The 18,933-nt window shown below is 37.0% G+C and overlaps 1 protein-coding gene across 1 annotated transcript in view; it reads right to left on the reverse strand.

Annotated features, from left to right (window-relative positions):
- Nucleotides 1-18,933, reverse strand: part of LEPR (leptin receptor) — a 71,988-nt gene that overhangs the window by 26,218 nt on the left and 26,837 nt on the right. The window contains exons 4-12 of the mRNA XM_036256271.1: nt 17,902-18,110; nt 15,098-15,240; nt 12,016-12,160; nt 8,448-8,738; nt 8,172-8,289; nt 6,907-7,106; nt 4,621-4,769; nt 3,174-3,333; nt 2,978-3,060 (exon numbers count right to left, since the gene is read on the reverse strand). Of these exons, the coding sequence (XP_036112164.1) occupies nt 2,978-3,060; nt 3,174-3,333; nt 4,621-4,769; nt 6,907-7,106; nt 8,172-8,289; nt 8,448-8,738; nt 12,016-12,160; nt 15,098-15,240; nt 17,902-18,110 (1,498 nt within the window). The remainder of the gene's footprint in view (nt 1-2,977; nt 3,061-3,173; nt 3,334-4,620; nt 4,770-6,906; nt 7,107-8,171; nt 8,290-8,447; nt 8,739-12,015; nt 12,161-15,097; nt 15,241-17,901; nt 18,111-18,933) is intronic.

Consider the following 18,933-nt stretch of genomic DNA (forward strand, 5'->3'; position numbering starts at 1 on the left):
AGCTGTCCAGCTGGTGTGGCTCAGTGGAGTGTCGAGCTATGCACCAATAGGTCACCAGATCGATTCCCGGTCAGGACACATGCCCAGGTTGTGGTCCTGATCCCCAGTGGGGGACATGCAGGAGGCAGTCAGTCGATGTTCTCTCTCATCGATGTTTCCATCTCTCTCTCCCTCTCACTTCCTCGCTCCCTCAAATCAATAAAGACAAAAAAGAAAAAGAAACAGGAAAGCTGAAAGACGTTAATCACATATATTAATCCAGTAAAATGTGTCACTCATTTTCCCTTCCCCCAATGTGCTGCCACTTCAATAATAGGGGCTGCGAGTTCAGTGTGCATGGCAGCCCAGAATTTCAGTCCTAGGCTTTAAAGAAATTATACCAGCTCACTGACAATTCCAGTGCAAATTACAGATTTCACCCAATGCCAGTCCTCCATTCTACAGAACACACCACTCTCCCATCACTTCACCTGTTTCAAGTAAGAACAAGTGCTACAACCCTTTGTAAACCCACAGAAAGCTTAACTATGCAACAGACTAGACCAGGGCTGCTCAATTGTAATTGTTTTCTTTCTTATGTTTTTTGTCATTGAGATTCCCACAAGTCAGAAATATCAGAAAAACAAAACAAAAAAAACAAGCACATACACCTATCCCTACAGGGCTTGCAATAATCTAGGTTAAGCTGGGGTGAGGGTGGGGTAAGATTTGTGCAACCACTGCAGGAATAAAATGTCTAAAACGTCATGCAAATTTCACATTTTGTTTTAAAAATCTATCAGTTTTCATATACAAATATTTACTTTTGTAACCATCAATTAAAAATGATGATAAATTTCCTTATTTTTTGGTACTAAAAGATGCTCTATTCATCTTGTGTATGTCCTGCCCCAGACCCAAACTAGCCATTTTTCAAGGAACCTCAGCTGCTTTTACTGGAGAATGGTATTGGAAACAAATCTGGGTGTGCTCTGTGCTCTGGAGTACCATGACTTCAAGGCCCTCTCAGCTTACAAAGGAAGAAAATACATGTCTGTATACTCATTCCTGTATTTCACCTATCTATACATATTTCTAAAGAAATCCATCTGTAGCCATATTAAGCTGAACAGGAGTTCATACTGATGTCTCCAACTCGAATCCCTTGCCATGTGGATCATTCTGGTCTTTTGACCGTCGCTGCTCTACAACCAGTACAACAATGAGACAACTGAGTCCTACCATCCACATCCATTTCCTTACTGTTCAGTTCCAGGTTACATGTATAGTAGGACCAGAATCGTTAACCCATGATAATTAACTTTGTCAAACAGAACTCAGTGCACAATACCATTCCTTTTGCCTTTAGTTTTAAGAATCCGCTCATTTACAGTTACTTAGGCCTGCACCTTTTTCTCCCAGCTCCTTCAGTGAGGTTTGGCATACCCTTGTAATACAGTTAGATTCTTTTGTCCCAGTCTGGATTCCATCCCAGGATCCTCCAACCCCCTAAGTGACTTATTTTTACTTTGCAGACATTCAGGTTTGCGCTCTGCTCCACAGTCGCATGGGTCTTGACAAGTGCATGTGTAGTCACCATGCGATGGACCCAGCATGGCAATCTACAGAATAGTTTCACTGCCATAAAAAAATCCCTCGTGCTTCACCTATTCAAACTATTCCCCATCAGCCAAACCCCTAGAAACCACTGATCTATCTTCTCGACAGTTATGCCTCTTTCAGAACATCATGTATATGGAATCATCATGTAGCCCTTTCAGATGGGCTTCTTCCACTTAGCTACATGCATTTAAGATTCATCCATGTCTTTTTGTGGCTTGATAGTCATTTCTTTTGATCACTGAATAACATTCCACTGTATGGAAATACCATAGTTTGTTTATCTACTCATCTATAGAAGAATATCTTGCTTGCTTCCAGTTTTGGGTGATTATGAATAAAGCTGCTATGAACTTGTATGTGCAAATTTTATGCGAACACAGGTTTTCAAATCAGTTGGGTAAACACCTAATGATAGTACAATGCTGGATATGGCAACACTATGTTTGACTTTGTAAGAAGCTACCAAACTGTCTTCCATTTTGCAGTCGCACCAGCAAAGAAGAAAACTTCCTGTTGCTTTGCATCCTTGCCAGCAATGTGTGGTCAGGTTTTTTGGTAACCATTCTAAGAAATGTGTAGTGGTATCTCACTGCTGTTTTAATTCATGGTTCCCTAATGACAAATAACGTTGCTGTGCACTGAATGTTTGTGTCTCCCCAAAATTCTGACCAAAAATAATCCACTCACTTAGGATAGATGTCAATTCACATGGGAGAGAGAATCCTTTGAAATGTGTAAGGCTGTCCAGCCGGTGTGGCTCAATGGTTGAGCATTGACCCATGCACCAAGAGGTCGCCAGTTCGATTCCCAGTCAGGATACATGCCCAGTTTGTGGGCCCGATCCCCAGTGGGGGGCATGCGGGAGGCGGCCAGTCGATGTTCTCTCTCATCGATGTTTCTATCCTTCTCTCCCTCTCCCTTCCTCTCTCTCTAAAATCAATAATAAAATTAAATTAAAAGAAAAGAAAAGTGTTAGGCTGAATAGCCACTGTTTATGGACATATCCACTGCAAAGAGTCTATCTCTTGTTTCAGATATCCTTGAGGTATGTGGAGAAGGCCACATTGACTTTGTTTAGGATTAAATACAAATAGAATTTTTGAACTTGAAGGAATGCAAGATGTCATCTAGTGTAACCCTATTTTTCTACAGATGAGGCTAAAGAGTCCAGGGGACTTTGCCAAAGTGGTACCGGCATAACTACAACACGTCTCGCTGAGAATGAGTTCAAGTCTCCTAACTCCGCGCCGCATGCCCTCCACCAGCAGCTCGGCTATCTGCGCTCACCTCTCCACGTGGAAATGAAATATGGGACTGCAGGGCCTAAAATGACAGGGTTATGAACAATGAAGAATAACATAAAAAGCAGAAATACTTTCCAAAGTAAAGTGGCATTTCTCTCTTTTTTAGTGGTGTCTTCATTAATTATTCTCCAAAATTCAGGTCCTCTGATAGGAACTGCAAAACAAGGAGCCCAAGTTCTACATGCGTTCTCAGAAGGAATATTTTTCAGTCATATATGAAACACATATGTATGCAATTTTAAGATACTTTACAAAATCTCTACAGACCTTTTATATCCATGACAACTGTGTAGGCTGGAGTACTCCAGTTACTCCAGTATCCCAGTCCATCCAGCCTCTTACAGCGCACCTGAGCAGCATAGACTGCACACAGGTCTGGCACCGGGAGACTAACAGACTTGGATTTTGCATCATATACCTCATACATCTGTAACATAAGTCAAAGCATTAGACTGACCGTTACTAACACATAGGTAGCTAAAGGGCCCAGAATTGCATTTTATTTTAAACCTTAACACTACTCCAAATTTAAGAGAGAACTGATTTCATGTCTTCTGGCTTTGAAAATGCTCATATGAGGCTTGGATCGCGAGCTCCTTCAAGATAAGGACTGTCTTGGTCATCTTGTGATTTCCTTCTTGGAGTCAGATTTGGACTGGTTCCCTGGTGCCCTCACTTCCCAGTTGCTCTCTTACCCCTTTTATTACTCATCTCTGTTCCACTAATCCTCTATCCATAAGAACTTTAACCTAGTAGTTACTAGGGCCTGCTGTAGAGAATCTCTGATATTTGATGTTCGGTCTCCTCAATAAGCAGGTAAATGGTCGCATTCATTTCAGTTAAAATTAAGGATCTAATGACATAGTTATGGTTCCTGATATTTGTAGGTATTTGCAGGCTGCCTCAGAAAGCTGACATGGCAAGTTGTCGTATGCACAGTTGCAACTATGGGTATGATTCTGGCTGTTTGATAAAAGCAGCTTCTTCCAAAATATGTTCCATTGAATACATGTGTACTAAAGAATATTATTAGAGCCCTGGCCAGTTTGGCTCAGTGGTTAGAGTGTCAGCCTGCAGACCAAAGAGTCTTGGGGTCAATTCCCATTAAGGTTAAGGGCATGTACCTTGATTGCAATTTGGTCCCCAGCTCTGGTGGGTTTGTGTGGGAGGCAACCAATCAATGTGTTTCTCTCACGACAATGTTTCTTTTTTTTTCTCTCTCTCTCCCTCCCTCCCTCCCTCCCTCCCATTGTATCTGAAAATAAATGGAAACATATCCTCAGGTGAGGATTAAAAGAAAATTATTAGATGTTAGAGGAAAAAGGGTTTCTGGGTAAAATAAGTTTGAGAAACACAGGCTGAAGTCATAAATATTTCTTTAATGCAGGACCTCTCTCAACTTTAATGTGTAATAAACTATGACTCTACACTAGAAACACACGGTGATGCAGGGTTTCCTGAAATTACTTAGTCATCGCAAGCTTTTTTTTTAAGGAACATTTTATGGGACCAATGTTCTTGAAAAGCTCACTTTGGGAACTGATAGATTGTGGGAAATTTTATTCTTTAACAAAAATAGCTACAGAATACAAAGGATATACTAAATAAATAAATCTTTTGCCAACAAAATACATTTTATGCAATAAAATTCTTAAAAGTTATAAGAAATCACATTTAGTGAAGCAAGCTAAAGAAATTTCTAGGTAAAAAGTACCTTCCATTGTATTTCTTTTCCATTTAAACCATAACGAATCTGGAACTGAAGATTATTCTCTGGAAAAATTGGCTTTTTCCAAGATATTTTCAATAATCCAATTTTTACAGTAATTTCGGCTTTCACATTGGATGGAGGCAATGGTTTCACTAGAAATTTAAAAAAACAGTACATATAACAGTAATAATGTTTAAAAACCAGTATTATGATGTCATACCGCCATACTTTATATTTATAAAGCAGTATCTCTTTTTCAAAAATTTCACCTTCCTTATCTCATCTGGATAAGATAACTTTATGGAATCCTACAACTTTATGTAATACATAAGAAAGGGATTATTTTGGAAATGGAGAGGTTGGTTTTTAAAAATCAACACACTGTCCATGTGAGTCTGCACATCTGTAGTAAGACCTGATTAGAAATTGGGCCATCGGCCCTACGCCCACGAGATACCATGTTGAACACATGATAAACATCAACAGCAAACTCTGTTCCAGGCAGCACTTTAATTAAAGGCAAAAAACATGCACTGCATCCATTTCCACGTGTGTGACTTTCAAACTCTGCTTCTACTGTCTACTAATAAGTATTCCTGGGTCAAGGTCAGAGGTAGTCTCACAGAGCGAAGACTTGGTTCTCTAAAATCTAAGAAAATCAAGCTTTTAAGGGGGAGAAATGGAGGCAAAAGTGACTATAATGGCAAGAACATTTTTTAAAAAATAGAAAAAGACGTTATAGAAAGTCAATGTATTTGGACACCGAATACATTGACACCAGAAGTGTCAATGCCCAAGCACAACAGTGTGAGCCTCTGACGCCCACACGTCATCCACAATGATACTTTAAACTCAGTGACCAAAAACACTCTTTTTCATTAGAACACAGTTTCTCGTGATTATTCAATTCTTCATAAACCAAGACGACGTTCTTCAGCAACCAGTATAAAATGATATATAAAACATGACATATATTTCACCTCTTAAAAAAATAATTCCTCCTCAGGAAAGGAAGTACATTATGAATGTTCTAGAGACCCAAAGACATTAAATCTGTGCTTGTACTTGACAGAATCCTATGGCTATCCTATGGATATAGTATTCCATAAATATGCAGTTTGCAGGAAAGAGGCTCTGAAGTACTATTGTTTATGTGGTCCCCACAGTACTCACACTGAGAAGTATGAGGAGGTGTCCACATTTATTGAGTGATGAGCAGTCACAGAGCCCTTATGTGCCTGGCCCTAGTTTATAAAGCTAGTCAGAGGTGGAGCTGTTTAATGTCCACATTGTTTTCTAGTACTAAACAGGCAATATAAGCCCAATTTAAAGTCCTTATTTAAGTACTGAAGAGAGTAACATCTAGGTTATTCAGATATAGAGCTGAATGCATGTTGCATTTGTTATAGATTACATGTGAAACTACATCTGTGCATGTTTGTGGGACAGGGGGTAGAAGGGTTCTTTGCTATCCTAGGAAATTTAGTACCAAACAGGTATTGTCTACAGTAAAATCACTTAACATGGAACCAAACTAAATTGTATGTGTGTGCATGTGTTAATTAATTGGGACTTCATGTTGAAAAAGAAATCTAAACATTATGAGTTTATCTGATATTTAACAAAATGCAGGTTTTAATTCTGATGTGTACTGATTATTTGAAAGCATAATGGGTCAAATAGCAATGTTTGGCATAATTTCCCAACAAAATAGTACATAGCACCAAAATTCATTCTTTTACCTCTGCTACACAATCATGAATGAGTCATTTCTCAAAGATTCCACAGTCATACTAATCCTCTGAAATCATTCCTTGTCTATTTTCTCTTCTTCACTTGACTTTAGCTATTTTGAATCCTGCTTCCTACACAGCCTCATAAATTAAAGCCTCGGGTTATTACTATTCAGATTACAAAAACCATCAGAATACCTAAATTAAACACCAAAGATTTGAGATTTAAAAACACCAAATGTTTCCATAAGTATATTGGGGGGAAAATACAAAGTAGTGCATTCATAGAATATTATTCAATTTTATTCCCAGTAACCAATATAATTCATCAAATAGTATACTACTGAAAATATGCCTACTGCTAAAAAAAAAAGAGTGCTACAAATAACTTAAAGTAAAACTTTTTAATGCTGATTATCTTTTCAATTCCACTGTAAACAGAAAAAAAATTAAATCTAATACGATCAGAAAATGGTAAAATACAACAGTTACCCTGAATCAACCTAAATCCAAATCTGCTAATAAAAATGAAGACACACAACACAACTTAACATACCCACGGAATCAGGAACGACACATGTTGGAGGAGAATCAAGTGAACCCAAAGAGTGATTGATCCTTATCCACATTGTGTAGCCAGATAATAGAAAGATTGGCTGAAATATGCATTCATAAACACCATCTCTCTGCAAATGACAATCTTTGGGTTCAGACGTGGGATGAATAGATGGAACATCAGAACAATAAAGGCTGCTCCTTGAAAGAAATGAAAACAGTCCATTAATACACAACATTGATGAAAGCAGTAAGATTGGAGAATTCTGCTTTGCTGTTTACCAGGTACAGTTTTTGCTCCATCTGAAAATAGATGTCCTTATTAAACAGGTATTTTGGAATTCCCAGCTACATACAATCTTGTCTTTCCATAAAAGCAGACAGTGACCCTTATTAAATATTTCATTAGGCACTAAGTGGGGATACAAATGAAACTAAATGGCATTGCTCTAACAAGGAGATAATGACCCAATTAGAGATAGAACCTATAACACTTCGAAAGCTAAGCTAATATTATACCTAAGTGATACAATTTTAAAAGTATAGATCAAAGGCATCCCTGAGATGGGAAAGAAAATAAATTCCTTACACAATACAGATTAAATTCAACAACACACTGAAAACATAGTAGATAATAAATTACAGCATACTTACAGTGTCTTAATATTTTCTAGTTCAAAGCAATATAATTTTTTAAGATACCAATTCTTGATTCATATATGAATCATATAATCAAGTATATCATTCGTCTTCTCAGAGGAGAAAACATTTTTTTATAACTAAGTCCCTATCGACACCCCAGCGGAAAACATACAAAGCACTTCTCTTCTTTGAAATAGCCCTTGTGCCACTATTTGCTCTTACTTTTTAAAATGTTTCTATTGATTTTTTAGATAGAGAGGAAGGGAGAGAGAGAGATAGAAACATCAATGTGAGAGAGAAACATCAATCGGCTGCCTCCTGCACGCCCCATACTGGGGAATGGAGCCCACAATCCGGGCATGTGCCCTGACTGGGAATCCAGGGACCTCTCGGTACATGGGATTACGCTCAATCCACTGAGCCACATTGGTCTGGCAACTTCTAATATGGCATTTAAATGACTAAAGTAGCAATTACTGTTTCCTGATTAAATATATTCTACCTTCCTCATTCAAGAAGATAATCTACAAGAATACTGTGATGGCCATATTTCTACAGGAAATTTTTCTCTCACCATACCCACGGGGGGAGGGGGGGGACAAAAACAGCAAAAATAACACATACCTGTGATACCTCAATTGCAAAGTACTCCCCACGAGTGACTGGATTGCATTAGTTGACCATCTGCAAGTCATTTTAGTTAAGTACCCATCAGTTTCACATAATATATTGATATTGACATCTATTTAAAACACATAAAAATATTAATATACAGCAAAAACACCAAAACGTTTTTAATGAAAATACAATGTCCCTACATCTTCAATGAGACTCTAATCTAGCGTCCACCAGATAAGTGTATCTTGTGGGACAGAGGGGAGGACGCCCCGGCATGCTTACCCAGCACGTAGAGTTCCGCGTAGCGGTGGTGGCACTCATTCTCCTGACAGCAGTACACTGCGTCATAGGTGAACTTTCCTCGGGGTTTGGTTGCATTCACGTTGGGAAGAGTGACTTTGCTAACACGGTCCCCCACAACGTTATACTTGCTTTCGGGAATTTTCTCAGCTAAATTCATCCACCAAACAATCTTTTTTGAGGAGACAATCTTGTTTCCATTTTTGTAGATGCAGTGAAAAGAAACATTAGACCCAACCCTTGTCAGAACTTTAGGTGGAAAGTATATGACATCTGTAATGAGGGAACAGAGGCAGAAAATCAAATGAAAAAAGAAAACATCATGTAAACAATTCACTACATACAAAAGATTCACAAAGCATTCAGGATCACACTGCCACAAATAAAACGAGTGTACTAAGAGACTGCAAAACTGTAATTGCCTGTTTGTATAATACAGTTATTTAGGGTCCCAAGCTCTCTATTCTCAAATACTTGACCTTCCCTAAATGTCTTCAGTATTTTCTAAACATAGAGACTTTTTTATTACAATGTATGTTTTTGTGAGTAATGGCCACTTGCTAAGCAATAGGTAGAAAATTAATGAAAGTGAAATATAGTCTAATCCCACAGTGACACGTTTTCCATGAGACTTTGCTTTAAGAATCATTGAAGCTTAGGGTAAGTTCTTAAATCACTGTAAGATAAATCCCCTTCCCAAATGATAGTTGCTATTATCTCATTTGCATATTTGAAAATTTCAAATTAGCAGGAAAAGTACAGAAATAAGCTTTAAATAAAAAAATACTAGTTAGGAAATGTTAAATTAATAGTGCATCAATATACAAAGCAGGTCTCTCTATTACTGGTCTGTTAGGATCATTTTGAGTTATTTAATGCCAGTTTCCTGTGGTCGAAGACAACAGGAATCAGTGTTTTTCTAAAATATTTCTTTTAACACCTATACACTATTCCATACTACTTTTCCAGTCCCCTATTGTTGGAAACATAGTTTGTCTATATTTTTAACTAGAAATAGAATAAAAGCCAACAACTGTTAACTTAGAAAGAAATTATTTCTGCCAGAGTGCATTACAAAATTGGTATATTTTGATTGTACAACTTAAGGTAACCCATTTTCTGCCGATGGAATATGAATATCTGTTTTCTTACATAACATCTGGGTTATCCCAAAAAACAAAATAAAACACACTTGATTGGTTTTTAAGTTTTCTGTAATAGCATGCTGAACTCCAATGTCTTCATACTTACAATCTATATAAGACATTGGCATTTTCTATGTCTACAGTTAAACATAACAGGAAAAAAATTACTAGCATGAAATTACTGAACAGAAGCCAGTCCATTAGATTTATAAGCTAGTGCAGGTGGCATTCAAGCTGGTACATTACTGCACACAAGTACCTAGCACTGGCCTAAGAGATCATTAACCTACCTTCAATGAGCTCCATCTCATTACTGAATTGCTTCATAAGTCTCAGAATAATCCACTTTATAAAACAGTACAAATGAACTTTTAAAAAGTACGTTGAAGCTTTTTGTTTTAAAGGTAATAAAAATGCAAAATATTTCATTTCAAAACCAAATGCATGTAATTAGGGCTTAGTTGGGAAACAAGATTAAAGTCAAAGTATTTTGGCATTAAATGCTAAAATATTAGCTTAAAATAAGAAAAACAATTTATTAAGAACCTGACAATTTGTAAAATTTATATTAAACAAATGTATTGAAATTGATGAGGTAAATGTTGAATATTTAATTTTTTAAATAATGTAAATATGTATTTTGATCTCATATGAGATACTATACAATATTTAATTTGTAAAATAAGAAAACAATAATGATTTTTTTCTCATGGCCAAGTAGCAATACCTTTGCAGGATCTACATTAATGAATTTTATTAAAAGAGGAAAGTCTATTGATAAATATCAGTGAATTACTCAAAAGAATATATATCAAAACATTTTAGATAAAGTTATTTTAAAATGTATTTCACTGATATGGAAAATAGATTTTTTAATTATTAGAATAGATTACCTAATTTTTTTATAGGGAAAACATTTTCTCTAACCCGATATAAGAGCTGCCACAAATGAAAAGTAAAAATGATCTAATATCTATTTATCCTCTTCTTTGGCAGCAGCACGAATGCAGTAATAAAGGTATTACAAGAATTCAGCACTCCTAAAGTTGTTTTCAGTATGGAGCATAACCTCAATACAATAACCTTATACTTCCTAAGTTCTGGAAAGTTCCTACATTTTTCTCTAAAAATCTAAGACCTCCCGGCAGCTATAACAAAAGAACTTAGCCAATTCATTTTACAAAAATCAGTAATTCCTTGATTAGGAATAGCTAATACTTCATTAACTGTGCACCTGGTAGGTACAGCTTTAATATCAATAATACCAATAAATAAAAAGTGGTAGCTATAAAGGTACTGATAAGTAGCCTTCTGTTTGCTATGGCAGCAGTCCATCAGGTAACCTCTGTTCAAAAAACTAAATAAATAATAAAATCCAAAGCATTTGGAAATGATAAAGCAGGTATGCTAATTCATCCTAAATAAATAAAACTATTCTAAGGTTCCTGGGTCTCTATGTAAAAGGAACTTGTGAATAAGCTGCAATTTTTCTGATGTTAAAGGTAACTTTAAAAATATGAAAACTCTCCAAATCAAGCATCTGGAGTAAAAAAAAAAACTATTGTATTGCATAATATGTAATATTCAAATAAAATTTGAATATTTAAAATTTACATCAAAGAAATATATCTGATTTTTCAAAATGTAGGTTAAGAAGCCCTGGTCAGTGTGGCTCAGTTGGTTGGAATATCGTCCCATACACCAAAAGGTGACAAGTTCGATTCCCGGTCAGGGCACATACTCAAGTTGCAGGTGAGATCCCTGCTCGAGGTGTGTGTGGAAGGCAACAGATCACTGTTTCTCTCTCTCTCTCTCTCTCTCTCTCTCTCTCTCTCAGGTCAGTTTTTTTAAAAAAATGTAAGTTAAGGAAATATCAATACAAGTAGTGCTCTGAATTTGTGAATTTGGAACTTTTATATTGATTGTATATTTTGAATAAGAAAGCAATTCAGTAAGATACTGCTGAGGATGCACACACACCTGGGAGCTCCTATACAAGTTTTCATTAACGAACTAACTTGTTCAAAATTTAAGAAGAAAATGAACATGGTGGTCCTCACCAATGGTTACAGCACTGGCCCATGGACCAAGGAGTCATGGGTTCGATTCCGGTCAAGGGCATCGAACTTATTTGCTATTTGGTCCCTGGCCGTGGTCAGGTTCGTGTGGTAGGCAACCAGTCGATGTGTCCCTCTCACATCAATGTTTCTCTCTCTCCCTCCCCTCCCCCACTTTATCTGAAGATAAATGGAAAAATATCCTCAGGTGAGGAATTTGAAAAAAAAAAAAAAAAATGTTCCTCTTTCTGGTTTAGTGCCACAAAATTTAAGAGTTTTATAATATGCCAAAGGCAACATCAAAACACATATTCCCCTTTTAATAGAAGGTACCATTACAAAACCCACCTTGTGTGGTAAAAATAGAAGGGATGCTCCAGTCACTCCAGACTCCCGGGCCATCCAGTCTCTTGCCCCTCACCTGAACCTTATAAGAAGACCCAGGAAGCACACTGTCCACTAGCAGAGATGTGGCTGAGACGGTCTCATCAGCCTGTTAAACATTATTTGAAAACACCAGAACGTCAAGTCAGAATGGACCCTTTGCCAAAACTGATCACAAGCAAGTCTCAACAAATTTCAAAGAATTAAAATCTTACAGAGGACTTAGCTGGCCAGAATGGAATTAAACAGAAACCAATAACCAAATAACAAGGGTTGGCACATTAGTCAATAAAATTTTACATGACCCATGAGTCCAAAAAAAATCACAGTGACACTAAACAAGTATTTTTCACTGGATGATAATGAATATTGACTTTCCGAATTTTGAGATATAAAGCTAGTGTCGGCGCGAAGCGTCAAGCTTTTGCTGACAACTGTGAAGTGCATGGTAGAAAATGATGTACAGGGTGAACAGAGAACTATTTTTTCCTAGAGGAAAAGAAAGAGGGTATGAATAATTTTTAAGAAACTGAGCCTGATGATAAACTACAGTAAATCAAAATACAGTTTACAAAACAGAAGGAAAGTATTTGAGACCTAAGTCTGCATAAAACAACTACCAGCAAAGAATTGCTTAGCGAATAAATTCGGTTTTCTAATGGTATATTCCAAAACTACTGCACTCCCGTGGGTCTTAGCCTTTGGGGCACCATAGATTTAAAATGGTGAAAAGCATTAAGAATGCATTAAATAATATCAATCACCTATGGTATTTAAAATCCTATCTTCTCCATTTTACAAATGAGAAAGCTGAAGCCCAGAGAAGCCTTAACTCTGCTTTCCCACACACATTAAGGTTTCCCACCGGCTCTTCATGAAAATAAAGTCTTAAAAAAGTTAACCTAGATATGAAAAAAAACAGGTGTTTACCTCTGAATTACATAACAATTAGTTTCACAGTGTCAAAGTCTTTACATGGCCCAAGAGGTTCTTTACAATGTCCTCCTTGTCCTCCTCCACCCCCCTTTGTTTCTATTGCAGATTGACTGATGAGTGGTTTTTATTGAGGTAACATTGGTTAATAACATTACATGGTGCTGGGAAAACTGGACAGCCACATGCACCAGAATGAAACCAAACCACTATCCCCTTTGATGTTATCCTCTTTAATTCACTGTAACTCTTCCCCTCTCTCACTCCCCTCGCCTCCAGCCTCCCACCCAGCTTAGAAGGTCTGAATGACTGTTTTCAATTTTTGGAACCCAGTTCTCCAGATATCTACATCACCATCTCCTTCAAATCTCTGCTCAAATGTCAACACCTCAATGAGATCTTCCCCTACCATCTCTCACCAGCACTCCCAAACCCCTCTTATTTTGGTCTACTATCCCAATGACTGTTCTTGATACCTAGCAGGTGCTCAATAAAAATGTACTGAAACAATGAAGGATTTGATGCACTTCACAGTACAAATGTACATACTGCACTACATATAAACAAATATATTAAGCAATTTTTTTATAAAAGGATTCAATGTAACATCAGAAATCAAAGATCTGTAGGCGAAAAAATTATAAATGAATTCAAGTTTGTGTAACTGGACTTCCTATAGCCATTTAACTGTGCATGTGTGTAAATGAGAGGAAGAGAGAAGAGAGGGGAAGAGGAGAAAGAGAGATCAATCTAATATACATCAACATTTTTGGAAGAGGAACGTTCTCTAGCACTAAATTCTGGGAGGAATTTGTCATGCTCCTCATATATAACATAGATCCATATACAAGCAACACTGTGTAACATCAAATAATTCTTCTGAAAGCATTTTACAAAATATGTAAAAATGCTATTTATGTGGCAATTTCCTATGCCGATCTTAAATGAAAGCCAGTGGTGCTACAAAGATGGGGGTACATATATTCTTTCTGATTGGTGTTTTATGCTTCGTAGGGTATATTCCTAGAAGTGGGATCACTGGATCAAATGGGAGATCAATTTTTAATTTTTTGAGGTGACACCATATTGTTTTCCATAGTGGCTGCACCAGTCTGCATTCCCACCAACAGTGTACTAGAGTCCCCTTTTCTCCACACCCTCACCAACACTTGTTGTTTGATGATTTGTTGATGGCGGCCATTCTGACAGGTGTGAGGTGATACCTCATTGTTGTTTTGATTTGCATCTCTCTGATGATTAGTGATGATGAGCATTTCTTCATATGTCTCTTAGCCATTTGTATGTCCATCTTTGTAGCAGCACTATTTACAATAGCTAAGATCTGGAAACAGCCCAAGTGCCCATCAGTAGACGAATGGATCAAAAAGCTGAGGTACATATACACAATGGAGTACTATGCAGCGGTAAGAAAGAAAGATCTCTTATCCTTTGAGACTACATGGAGGGACCTGGAAAGTATCATCCTAAGTGAAACAAGCCAAACAGAGAAAGACAAATTTCATATGATCTCACTGATTTGTGGAATATAATGAACATAACAGTTTGAGGAATGGGGTAGCCCCAGAGACGCGGAAGCGGGGTACAGACTGACAATCCCCTAAGGAGTGGGGAGGTGGGGGAGGGATGAACCACAGAACTTATACGCATGTATGCATGAACAGTGGACATGGACAACAATCTGGGGAAGGGGCAGGGAGGGAAGGGGGAGGGGGGAATCAGTGGGGGAAAAAAGGAGAATCATCTGTAACAAATATTAATCAATAAAATAAATAAATAAATAAATAAATAAATAAATAAATAAATAAATAAGAAAGAAAGCCAGTGGTATGTTAAACTATAGCTGATTCCACTCTACAAGGAGCAGGCACATTTGGTATGTGGAAAGCATTTTCTATGGACTTGGATGGGTTGTGTCTCAACTCTTCCTAATATTTACAAAAATACACTTACTTCTGTCCTGGCTGGTTTGGCTCAGCAGTTGTAGCGTCGGCCTTCGGACCAGAGTCCTGGGTTCAGTTTCCGCTAGGCCCTAGTGGCTAGGGGCATGTACCAAAAAAAATAAAATAAAATAAATATATATATATATACTTACTTCTCTCACACCTGTAGAATTCTCTGAATATTTCACTTGATACTGAAGTTGAAATGGTACCAATGTTGAAATGGACCAAGAAATCTTTAAGTTACCACTGTCTGTGATTTCCATATGCAAACCTAATGGTGGATCGGGCTTCACTTAAGGAAAAAAAGAACACGTTTAAGTCAAGCAATTTTTGTAATAATCATAAAATGAAGAGAGAACTTTAAAAATTGAATTTTTAACATATCTTTTTTTTCTCAACTACTTAAAAGGTGACCTTATTCAATGACTAATTACATAACCAAAATATTGGGTCTACTCCTTGTACCTATCATAGCAATCTCATGTCCTTCTTCCTAAGTGATAAAAACTATAATCAGTAAATAAAATTATCTTGATAAATGTAAATTCCTGCTGTTAAAAAAGTCTGCTTAGCTTTATTTAATCCAAACTTACTTGAAGCCTCCCCCAACTACATCCACCCATTTGTTTTATTAGGTAACAAGGAAAAAAGCAGTTTGCAGAGCACTGTTTGGAAAATGCATAGATATTATGCATGTGAATTAATGTAAATATGCATGCGAAGTCACGCACCTAATCCTCCCAAAATTTTCCCATCTCTGTATCTGGTACTACCATTCACTGGCATGCTCAGGTCCAAGCCTTACTGTTATCCATGAGTCCTCTCTATCTTTCACACTCACACTCAATCCCCTAGAAACTTCAGTCCATCTCCCAAAGAGATCCCAAGTCTGATCATTACTTCACTGACTTCACTTCAGGCCCACCGGACAATTGCAACAGCCTCTTACCTGGGTTCTCTTCTTCCACTCTTGCAACTATATTACACCTCTTCCTCATCAATTTATTTCTCCACATGCAGAGTAAATGTTAAATATGCAATTACACATGCATACATAAACCTGATCATATCACTCTCCTGGTTCAAAAGTGTCCATTGCAAGTAGAATAAAATGCAAACTCTGTTACTGTGGCCTATGATATGATCTGGATATAGATAACTCTGACCACATCTCCAAATATTCTTCTAACTCATTCACTCCAAGCATGAGGGCTTTCTCTTTGGTTCCTCCAACAACCAAGCTCATTCTCATTCTATTTCAAGGGCTTTGTGAGTGCAATTCTTCCTGCTTGGAGCACCTTTTGCCCTGGATTTTTGCATGGCTATCTCTTCTTTATCTGCTTAAATACTATATCCTAAAAGAGGTTTTCTGTAACCTCCATAGCTGAAATAATAATCCCCACCCCTAACACTTTCCATCACCACCCATCATTTCTTTAATGATACAATTTTTGGACATTATCATATACACCCAAATATAAGAAGAAAAAAAATCCCCAAAGTTATCCCTAAAGAAAGACAAAATCCTTTTTAAAGTTTTTATAAAATCTATCATAGTCTTTTCTCTTTATTAAAAAACAAACAAACACAAACAATCCAGCCCTGGCTAGGTGGGTCAGTTGGTTGGAGCATCATCCCATATACCAAAAAGGTTGTGGGTTCAGTTCCCTGTCAGGGCACATGCCTACGTTGTGGATTCAATCCCCAGTGGGGGCATAAGCATACGGGAAGCAACCTCGAAGATTCTCTCACATCAATGTTTCTCTCTTTCTCTCCCTCTTTCTCTCTTTCTAAAAAAGCAATAAAAACATATCCTTGGGTGAGGATAATTAAAAGAAAAAAGACCACAATTCAATTCAATGCTGGTTCCAAATGTTTCTGAAAATCACATGATAGAATTGGTTTTTAAAAAAAGATGATGATATTTAATACATATTTTGTATCTTTTTTCCCTGAGTTGTAACTTCATGACTAAATTACTTGGATATCATTGTAATTATGCTGTGAAGAGCATAAATATACCCTTAGAGGGTAAATTACTTGAAAGTCCTAATGTTAAAATATAATGTCATATGCAGATTCAAAAAGTGATATATCCCCTATCATTTAGAAAGAAATGAAGGAGAAATTGTGAGGGAAATTGTGTCAGATACCTAGGAAAGGGGCTCTGGCAATGTCAAAACAATGACGCAAAGATGTGTCAAGAACTTATATATAATTACTTAAGGAAATATAAGTGGAAAAAATAGTAACCCTGTTAAATTATAATATGTAATTTAACATATGTACACAAAACTGAATTGATAAGTTAAATACTTTATGTTAACATTTATTTATATTAGTCACATTTGTAGTGATATATTCAAATTGATCAAAAAAATTGGGGGGATCTTTGCACTAAAAATAAGGGGCATTACCTATTATTTGAGTTTTCTTATGATCAGATTTGTATAGCAAATTACTCCTTCTTTACTTTTTTGTTTCTCTCTGCCCACTATTATTTGTCCGTACTCTATGAGGCAAGAACTTTGTCACCACTGTTTTCCCCAGCTCCCAAATCATGAGTCTCAAAGAAATAAATTCAGGCAGCATAAATAAATAAATTCAACAACAACAACAACAAAAGCTTCTAATTATTTTCATAAATAGTAAACTGAGATGTAAAAAAGTGATAACCAAACAATACATATCCATTAGACAGATTCAAGATGTAAAGAAATCACACTGTTTTCAAGAAAGATTTTAGGTTACAACTGCAAAGATAACAGTACTACTGTTAAATCATTCCAGAAGCTGCTCATGATACTCCCTAGCACTCTAGCATCATTATATGATTTACATCATTATAGCATTGGCCAAAGCGAGATAAGCTGGTGATAAATTCTGTAAGCAATGTTTAATCTGTTTGCATTACTGATGTTTCGATCTATGATCTTTCTTATGTACAACTTACCGATATTTATGGGTTGAACTGACATTAGAGGTGACTGGAAAACTACTCCAGCAGATGCGATGTTTAAATACATAAACAGAGTGCAGTTGAGTTTGGCTGCCGGCACAGACACACGGCAGTCACAACATTCATGAACACTGCAGTTGCACTGAACAAGCTGAAAACTGCCTTTCTGGGGGACCAGCGGTGACTCTTCTAACACGTCAGGCCTATATGAAAAAGAAGAGCTAAATATTAATATAGATATAAAGGTACTGAATATATTTAATATGTAGGACGCAATATCCAATCGAGATAAGCTTTCTGGATACTGAGCTTAAAGGGCATCGGAAAAAGGGATACACTGTATCAGGGAAACAAAGGTAAAGGTTAAAGCAGGTTAGCCATCAGAAATAATAAAAGCAAGAAGATACTCAAGCAACTGGAGAAGTACCAAAAGGAGAGAAAAATTGCTATCCTAAATTCCGATGCCCAGTGTAAATATCTTTCAAAATAAACGCGAAATAAAGGCTTTTTTAAGACATACCAAAACTGAAAGAATTCATTACCCTGAGACCTGCGCTGTAAAACAGGCTAAAGGAAGTCCTTCAGGCAAAAATAAAAGGAATGATAGCAGATGGAAGTCTGTTTCTACACAAAGACATAAAATTAAACTGAGGGTATTTACTGACAATCTAAAGCAAAAATAATTACTATGTAGTGTGGCATTTATACCATAGGTAGAAGTAAAATGTATGACATTAGCACCAAGGTTGGGGACGGGGGAGATATGTTAGTATGCAATGAAGTGGTGTAATGTCAACTTGGAGGTTGTCAAGAACTTATATATTGAATGAGGACATGGACAAATTAAAATTCTAATACACGCCCTGGCCGGTTTGGCTCAGCGGTTAGAGCATCGGCCTGCGGTCCGGAGAGACCCGGGTTCGGTTCCCGCTAAGGGCATGTACCTCGGTTGCAGTTTGTCCCCGGCCCTGGTTAGTCATGTGGGTGGCAGCCACTCGATGTGTCCCTTTCACGTCGATGTTTCTC

This window comes from Molossus molossus, unplaced genomic scaffold (genome assembly GCF_014108415.1).
Source record: "Molossus molossus isolate mMolMol1 unplaced genomic scaffold, mMolMol1.p scaffold_m16_p_12, whole genome shotgun sequence".
NCBI lineage: Eukaryota > Metazoa > Chordata > Mammalia > Chiroptera > Molossidae > Molossus > Molossus molossus.